The 10,129-nt window shown below is 33.0% G+C and overlaps 1 protein-coding gene across 1 annotated transcript in view; it reads left to right on the forward strand.

Annotated features, from left to right (window-relative positions):
- Naaladl2 (N-acetylated alpha-linked acidic dipeptidase like 2) overlaps positions 1-6,189 on the forward strand; it is an 855,862-nt gene extending 849,673 nt beyond the window's left edge. The window contains exon 14 of the mRNA XM_090342362.1: positions 238-6,189. Within this exon, the coding sequence (XP_090198488.1) occupies positions 238-436 (199 nt within the window). The 3' untranslated portion in view covers positions 437-6,189. The remainder of the gene's footprint in view (positions 1-237) is intronic.
- Positions 6,190-10,129: the final 3,940 nt, after the last annotated feature.

The following is a 10,129-nucleotide window of genomic DNA, read 5'->3' on the forward strand; positions in this document are numbered from 1 at the left end:
TACCAGGAGGCATATAATGTCTAATGATCTCTCAGCTTGTCTCATCAACATGTCACAGTCCCAATGATCAATGACCATACACATTAATTCACTAGAGATTGCAAAATGGTGATGTTGGCACTTTTATAATGTCTTTCTCTATTGCAGACCTCACTGCTTCCTGGCAATACTCATTACGTTTGGCTCTGAAAGCAACCTTGAGCATTAAACACTTACACATTCCACATTTCCTTTTAGAAACATCCTGTATCGAATGGATGAGAAGACACTGCCATTTCCAATACTCCTGGAGACTCTGGAGTTCTGCGAGTCACAGGCATCAAATGGGACCTTCCAGGCAGCCCTGTCAGACGTGTGGAACAGCATTAATTCAGCTCAGGTTTACTTCAAAGCAGGACTCCATGTGTTTGAGAGTGTCTTGGATGGAAAGAACTGAGAAAACTCAGATTAAACAACAACAACAACAACAACATCTGTTTACAATTCTGCAAGCAAAATTTCTAATCTGACCTGATTTTCTCACATGGAAGACTTCTCCAATAACTTTTCTTATGATTTCAATATATTTTGATGTATATATGAAAAGCATTTTGCACATTTGATATTCATATATCTATTTCTGATTAGATAAATGCAAGTTATCAAATTAATACTTAAGATTTATATATTAAAATCTGCTGTATTTTTATATATAACCATTTTTATGGGGGGGGTAGATTTCAATAAGTTTTGGGTATCTTCATTCCTGTACACAGGACATATTACAATTGATTGTGCTTTTATAATACAAATGGAGAACTGATATAGTTTCAGATTAAATTCACTATGAAATGTTCAGTTTGAAGATTTCTAAGTACTCTTGTGAATTATGGGTTACCCCAAAACTCTTTGAATGTTTCTGTTTTCTGAAATGAATTTTCTCTTCTTAACACAACTCAATGTAGTAATACACTGTTTATGAAATTGTATTTTTAAGTATTAATGAAAAAATAAGAGCCATAAACATTCCAAGGAAAAAATCTTCAGATAGCCTGCACAGTGCAATTTAAATGCAAATTTTTTCCTAAGAACTTATAAGGTGACTAGCTTTGCAATCTGCCTTCCCCCTATATGTTTGCCTAAGTTGGTTTATAAGAGTTTCAGGAATGATGTATGTCTTGTGAGAGAGAGACTATTTCTTTCTTCTATTTCTCTGGCTTGTGTTAAAATAACAGAAACAAAGCATGCATAAAATGAGAGCATCCACGAGGCTTTTTCTTCTTGATCTTTTCTCAAACTCCTTCTTAATGTAAGGTATTTGTCACAGAGTTCTATAATTTCCACACATTTCTGCTTCTTCAATACCTAAAGCATCACAAAAGCACCAAAATAATTTTTACACTAGTAACAGACAAATAAACTTACTCTAAAATATATATTTCATTTTATCAGTCAATGAGAGCCTTTAAATGCATGTTGAAAACTAATTCTTTTACCCACCCACCCCCATTTTTTGGTTGATTGTGTGTAATTTCAGCATCCTACTATCTCATCAAACTTAAAATTCCTCCAATTAAGAGTCAGGTTAAACTCTTCACTTATCTTTAAAGCTGATTTTTAAAACATTTTTCTGGTATCAGCTAATTCAGTTCCCCTCAGGAAATACAAACAGAATGTCTCTCAAGAAATTTCTCTTTCAAATTCAATATTTGAACATATTCCTCCACTCCATTCATATCACTAGAAACTTTCAAATAGTTCTTGTGTGTCTAACTGTTCATTTGGTATGGATGAGCTTAAATCCAATATTAGTGTGTTTGTTATTTTAAAGCTAAGGTTGAGGGGAAATAATTAATCAGTATTGATTCATTGATTTATAAGGGTCAGCTGTTCCTATTTTAAATAATGTTTGTATATCCAATGCAAGGTAGAAAATTGGGGCAATTAGCTAAGTGATTCAAGCAGAACTTCATTTTCATTTTGAATTGCCTGTGTGCACATAATTTTACATGAGAAATGAAACTACCTTATAATTTAACCAGGGTACTAGTTGTAAGCATCTTGTTCCTTCACGCCGTGGTAACAATATCCTCTCTTTTCCTGCAAAGGTCCGATATGCGTGGGTAACACCGAATAAAATGTCTTAGATAAAACAATCTTAAATATTTAGTCCAAGGTCAACCTTTGATTTAGTCAATCTTCATTCAATTATATATGGAGTTTAATTTAAAACGAAGAATACCCAACTAGATTCAGTTTGGTATTAAAACGAAGAATACCCAACTAGATTCAGTTTGGTAGTTTATCATCTTAGATGAAAATCCAAAATAAATTCCCATAACCCACTGTCCTTCCAAAAGCAGAAAAGGAATTTTCTCTTCATTATTGTTTAACAATTATCTATTCCAGTAAATCACATTGTATACTTAAAGTTCTCATTATGCTTCATTTATACATGATATGCTGCTTGCTATTTGAAAACTGAAGTTACTTATGAATTCTCATGTCCATAATTTATCGAGTTGTATCTACTAGTCTATTTAAAGGCCTTACAGTATCCCACTTTGTTACCTGGTATATTATATAGATGTTTACTTGTTTATTTGAAATAGGAGGGGAAAAATGAGGGGAGGGGTGGGGGTAGGGAAACTGGGACAAAAACATGAGAAGGGGTATCAATGTGAGAGAAGTAGTGTACCTTCTATCTGGCAAATGTAACTGTAACCCCTCTATATATTAAAATAAAAAAGAAAAACTAAATTATAATGGAAAATGATAGCCAACAATGAAGACATCTACATCTTTGATCTCTTTACTCAAAGGATCCCTGCAGTGGTATGCTTATATCCAGCCTGCTCCAGAGATATCCCATTTAAATTAAACTCCCACCCTGAAATCCAAGTAAATAAAATCTAGAGCAAGTTAATAGCAAATGTTATGTAGTTTAATAGTGCTTTTAAATTTTACTGAGATATCCAGCTGCCTGATACTTCTCAAAATAGTTCATATGTAGAATTGTGCCAGGAGATAGAGGAGCACACATAATTCTTTCCCCAAGGATATAGAACAGCTGTGTATCTGTAAAATTTGTGTTCATACAGAAAGCCTATGGAACATTGTGGAAAACCCTAGCTCTAAGAGACAAAAAGAACCTCAAGCATTCTTGTGTAAAACTTAGGACCCTGATTTCAGCCAGAACAAAGCATTCTCGTGGCTAGGAAACTTGAACAGTCATATATTTACTCAGTAGCAACAGCTTTACTGGCTGTTTTAAGCTTCTGTGATTTCTTGTGATGGGTACTTCGCACTTTCCCCAGTAACTTGGGAGTTGATGGTCTTTTCCTGTGCAATCTGTATAACCAAGCCAGTCTTTTCAGTGTCATTTTGCCTAGGACCCTATTTTCAAATCCAGGATGTCACTCTTATAAATAGTAAAGACACTTCCCAGAAAATCCAATCAAAATACATAGAGCAACATTATTTGGGAAAACATGAAAGTGTTTGAAGAAGACACCTGAAGTCAGGACAGACAACAACATCTTCCTCACAGAACTTGTTATCTTGTTATAAAATACCAATCTATATTAGAATTTTTCAAGCTGAATATTGAGGAAAAGCATATTGGAGCATCTCTTTTCCCTTTCCAGACACATTACTTTTATAATAGTCCCAAATCTATCCTAATCCTGAGTTTGAATCTTCCTGAGATGGCTTCAGATTATAATCCTCAGATCTCAGCCTAAATAGTTACAGCTGCAGCCCCCAGCTACTCAATATTTTAAATCCAAACCATATATTGCATATAGTAATCATATGGTAAGACCAATGTCACAAAACACATTATTTGTTAGGAAATAAATGATTTGTTATCATCTCAATTGAGTGATAAATCAGCATCTCTGCCTCAAATAAAAACTTACAATTATTTGCATAATAAATTAATGAAATGAATTACATCAAAATTAAGGTTCCCCTTAGGACAACAATTTGTAGATACACATTTGCTCAATAGGATGGAATTATTTTATTGTATTTTTTAACTTTATTGTACAAGTGATATACATAGGAGTTACAGTTACATAACTCAGGCAATGAGCAAAATTCCTTTTTAACAATGTCATCTCCTCCCTTGTTCTCTCCCTTTCCAACACAGTATTAGTAGGTTTCACTACTGAATTGATTCCGCTTTGTTCCACTGTTTCTGTGCTTCCCTTTCCCCAAATCAAATAAACTTAGATACATGAAAAAAGGTACAGAAATTAAAAACAGTAACAGAAGGGAATTAATTACAGAAAAAAGGAAAGAAAAAAGAATAGAACCACAAAGAATGTAACAATAATAATAAAAGCTCTTATTTTGTATTTCTACAAAGCCATGTGTTTGATGGAAGAAAATAGACTCACACATTTCAAAAAATATATCTACAATATAATAATTTTACTGCAACAGCTTAAGTGGAGCCCCGTGGTGGAAGTGCAAACATTGTGGTATTTGAGAAAAGAAATATCCACCCAGGCATCCTACTAAATTTGAATTTTTAACATGAATCCAAACTGCTAAATTAAAAAGCTTCATTTGAATCTACCATTCTGAAAGATCTTAAAAAGCTCCATAGAGTTCTAAACACCCCATTAAATGAAGTGCTTTTCAGTTAAGTGAGTTTGTTTTATGCAGCAAAAAATGTTTGTGTAAAATATAACCTTTCTTCAGCCATCCTCATGTCCAGTTAATTTTTCTGTTTTTATTTTCTAAGTTCATTGTGGCAATAGTATCAGACATTTTTCCCCATGAGAACTAATTTTGAGATCTAACTATGTTAAGATGAATGTGTCTATTCATCAGCCAGAGTTTTAGTTTTGTAAATTTCCATTGTTCTTACAAGTGCCTTCAGCATAGTCAAGATGACAACTTGAATTCTGGCTCCTTGCATGATGACATTATAAACACATGTTCAGAATAGATCAGTTTTTATAGACAAATGGACTAAATTGAGTCTGTTTCAAGTCATATGCAAGAAGCATACATTGCTTCAAATTTTAATGTTTTTGATATTTTGTGTTTGAATAAAAGTGGTGATTTTGATATTTTCAGCCAAAATCTAATCACCAAAGCCAAAGAAATGTATAGCTACTCTATTTTTCTATTCAGAATATACTGAAGAATCCAATTGATTCATTGCTACATCCACACAAATCTTTAATAAGTACATATTGAGCCCAAGACTGTTCCACATTATTCTTTTGATGTCTTAAACCAGTAGGCATGGAAGAAAATTTTTATCAAAGAATACAGATTTTGCTTTCCAGGGGCTAATGAATATGCACCACCTCAGACTCCAAAAGACCACACGAGTGCTGGTACTATGCCATATGTCATGTGTTGTATTCCTGCAAGATCAAGAAATTTATATGCAATTATTACTATGAATTATTGTGCTATATTGAAGTTAATGTTGGTCTTTTGTTCTAATTAAAGTGCACACTTACAAAATAAGTGGAATTTAGCCAGAAAAGTACACTTGGAGTCTATTTTAATGAACTATGCATATTTTTTCAATCAAAATGTGTAATTATTTAATTAGTCTGTTCGATAGTCATAAATCTCAGTCCATCAAAGGAACTTTATTCAATATGTTGCCAGGCCAGATGGATAATATTTAATGTGCTTTACCTTTCAGATTGGTTAACTATTTTCAAACTATATGATAGTTTTACATGATTATTAATAACATTAATGATGTTTTTGTTTCATATCAAGCTCTTGAGAATGAAATCTCTACTCTGAGTTATAATCAAATGTTATGACTCTATAATTACAATTTTGGCATATCTGTTTAATTAGAAGCAAGCATCCAAACAAAATATTCCTTCTATGATCTCAAATTGTCTGAAAAAGCAAAATGCCCAGGATATCAAGTATAAAACACATGAATGAATTCTACTTCAAAGATGTTATAAAAATTCTATTTAGCTTCTGAGATAGCACTCTCTTAGTTCATTTAGTATATATTTCGCAATGAGAAACCAGTATATCCCACACATTCTAACTTGTTATTTTGAACATGAGAATAGAACTATACTCAGAAGAGAATAAAGAAGCTTCTAAGGACATTTTGAAGGGCTAATGTGGACACCTATTTTAGGTGCCCAGAAAATCACTAAGACCTTTGATAAATTGCTTTATATATTCTTTTAAAACATCAATATATATATATATATATAGATATATAGGTACATAAATATATATCATTGACATTCTCATCATTTCTGTAGAAAAATATTTACATATACATACCTATGTGTTGTGTGTATTTATGTAAATATTTAAGGTGATATATATATGATATGATATGTATACTATATTCATTTGCTTTTAAATAAAGTATCTCAGCGTTATAACAATTTAGCTTTAAAATTAAGAATGAGTATGAGCAGGAGAAGTCTCTAATAAGGAGTAATGAAGGATTATCACTACAAATTAATTTAATTTAATTAGAAATACTCTAAGAGTTGTCCCAATTAGTAAACTTCAAGCACTGTCTTTGTTTCGAATTTTGTTCAGGATAATTTGATTATCATTTGTGATTCAGAAATTGCTTCATTATACACGATTTTCATTGTCATTTTTGCTGTTGTAATTGATTTTAATGGAATTAATTTAGAGGCATGTGTCTGTAATTTTCTAATTATTATATATAGTTGAATGTGCAACTTTTTGTATGGATGCCCCACTGAAATTTAATGCTTTTTTATGTTGCATTCGTGTGATCTGGATTAATTTTGTGACCTCTTAAGTGTTACTTAACATGACTCAGTATGCAGATTTGTTTTGATTAGGATGCTCTTCCAATAAAATGCAAGTGAACATTTTATATTTCAGTTGGTTAAATATTTGCACATAATTAGAATATTGCACTATGAAATGGAGGCATCTTTTATAAAACATGCTCTGATTCATAAAGGCAATGATTGTATAGTCAGATGGCAATTTTTAAAGCAACAATTTAATATATTAAATATAACTGAAGATACTTGCTGTAGTGTGTTTTTGATAAGTATATAGTATTTTAAATGAGCAAAACAAATTTATCATTGCTTTTTTTATTAATAAAGTATCTTTGCATAATGTGTTAAATCAAAACAGGGTTTCTCCTATTCTAGTTTAGAGAATCCTCTACATGGCCTTTCATTTCTCTCCTTTCTCTTTTTTTTTCACCATCTGACTTTATTTATAATATCACATTTGTAGCAAAACAGTCACTGACACTTTGGTTTACCTGAAATTGAAATGAGCTTCATACAGGTCCTTTTTTTTGGGGGGGGGGGAGTCATGGGGCTTGAAGTCTTGGCCCCTCAGGGTTCTGTCCCTGAGCTCAAGGCTACCATTCTGCCTTTTGAGCCACAGCACCACTTCCAGTTTTCTTGTGGTTAATTGTAGATAAGAGTCTCATGGACTTTAGTGCCCAGGCTGGTTTTGAACAGTGATCCTCAGATCTCAGCCACCTGAGTAGCTAGGATTACAGGCATGAGCCACCACGCCCAGCTTCATATGGGTCTTGATTGAAAAAGTCCAGGGAAATGATAGGTGAACAAGGGTTGCAAAACAAAACATTTCTTATCTTTTAAGTTTTCAGTCATTACCTGATTTAGTAGTCTTTTTAAAAATTATTATATTTAATGGCCAGTAGTTTGGCCTAGTGGTAGAGTGCTTGCCTAGCATGTACGAAGACCCAGGTTTGATTCCTCAGTACTACATACAGAGAAAAAAGCCAGATGTAATGCTGAAGTTCAGGTGGTAGAGCTTTAGCCTTGAGAAAGTCCAAGGACAGTGCTCAGGCCTGAGCTCAAGCCCAGGACTGGCAAAAAAAGGAAGAGAGAGAAAGAGAGAGACAGAGAGAGAGAGAGACAGAGAGAGAGACAGAGAGAGAGATTATTATATTTAAGTAGTTGCACAGTGTTTTCAGTTCAATCTGTCAACTTATGAATACAGAAGATCTTGGTCTTTTCGTAATTCTTTTTCATCTCTCTTGACCTCACTTATTTCCTCAACTTCTCTAGTTTCATTTTCATATGTATACATTGAATATTATAATTGCATTTAGCCACCACCCCTCTCAGTTTCTCTATGCCTCCTTTCCTTACCTCACCTATTCCTCATGCCACAAGTTTTCTCATCTCTCTCACATGTTTCTTGAGAATCCATCTGACTTTCTGTATATTTAGGATATAGAACATGGTCTGTTGCTCAATAAATATATATTAAGTGATTCAATTGTCTACATAATTTTTTCTTTTATCTAGAAAATTACAGAAATAATCTCTCCTAAGATAATTAAGCTAATAGAATAAGTGGATTGTATATCAAACTAAAAAATACAGCGGTGTTTTGAAAAATTGTTTTAAACATTGTATAATGTGATTATAATTTGCAAAAGTACAAAAATTGATATGTAATACATTGAATCGCAAAACAAGTTTGAAGAGTGGTACTAAAGAATAAAAGGGCTAAAAATTTCAACCAGCTAAATAAGATACAAAATTCATATCTTAGATTAGTATATCTACAATCTACATTTATTGGTATAACTAACTACAAATTAGTTATAACTTTGTAGTCATAAATTATAAATTATAGTAATGCCAGTAAATGTAGATTGTAGATATAAATGTTTATTTATTTGTATGTCTACAAGTAAATGATCTAATAGTGTTGGTTGACTTAATGCCTGAAAGACTCTAGGAGATAGCTGAGAAATGTGTTAATGTAATCTTACTCTCTATTCATAGAAGTGTAATGCAGGGCAGAGGAGGTGATGGAACAAAGAAATCTTTTATTCAACACTAGGCACCACTTTCAAAAGCAGAGCTCTGAAAAACCAGACTTCCTCTAATGGATCGTGATCAGGATGTTGAAAACTGAAGAAAGCATCCTGGTCTCCAGGTAAAGGTAGATATCTAAAGCAGTACTGTGTCTTTCCTGACCCATCTGACGCATCTGAATTCACAGGCCGAATACCAGATAGAACTGAACAACAAACCCAAAGTAAAGCATCCCCAAATGGTCTATTAATAGTGAAAAATTTTAGAAAAGTGCTAAAAGAAGACAACATGTGAATGTCCACATTTCAATTGAGCCTCAACTGAGGTATCTGCCTCCATGTTCATACAGCAGGTGAATAAACATCTGAGAAGAATTCTCTGGAGGAGTAACATGGGAAAAATCCCTGTTCACAGAACAAGGCATTGTAAACATCCAGACCACATCTTCAAATTATCTCTAGTTCACATCTCTACCATTCTACACATACTACAGGCAGTAGCTTCTAAAATCTCAACAAAAACAATTACATTGAAGCATGATATCAAATATATTTAAACAATTGAGGGAAACAGGAGGATCATGCAGTCATAAAACAATAGTTGCGTATTAATGTGTGACAGATGAGATAAGTATTTCAATCAAAAGCCAGAGTAAAGTCTTTCAATCAATTGGAAACAATGATAGAATGAAAAGGAAAGTTAAATAAAAAATCCTCCCTCTATGCTTGACTGTCTCCAAACTGGGACATTGATTTCCTGTCTTTGGAATTAGAGTGGAAGTTACACCATCAGCTGTATTGAATCTCTAGCTAGCAGACTGACTTAAAGACAGAACCAGTTGCTTACATTAAATCCTTGTCCTTTTTTCTATATATTTATTAATTCTTCAAATTCCCCAATATATGACTTGCATATGAGAGTATATATGATATATGTATATGAGCATATACACAGATAAGTAGGTAGGTAGATAGATAGATATATAGACAGTTAGATAGATTCATGAGATGAATTAGAAAGATCTATTGCTAAATAGATTTGTTTGCTGTCTACATGATTTGGATATAACAAAGAAATGGACAGGGAGAGAGATAAAGGGAGGGGTTGAAGGCAGTGGGGGGGAAAAGGAGAAAGAAAAGGAGTTGCAGAAGAAAGGAAAAGGGAGGAAGGAAAAAGAGAAGGGGAAAATGAACAAGAGCAACAGAAAGAGAAAGAGGAGAGAAATAGAGAAAATACACAAAAAAATGAAGAGTACAATGATACATAATTCATTATATGCCCCTCTTGTTTTCTCAAGGACTAGTTTGCTAGGAATGATATTTACAGTGTTA

This window comes from Megascapheus bottae, chromosome 1 (genome assembly GCF_031878675.1).
Source record: "Megascapheus bottae isolate mThoBot1 chromosome 1, mThoBot2.hap1, whole genome shotgun sequence".
Classification (NCBI taxonomy): Eukaryota; Metazoa; Chordata; class Mammalia; order Rodentia; family Geomyidae; genus Megascapheus; species Megascapheus bottae.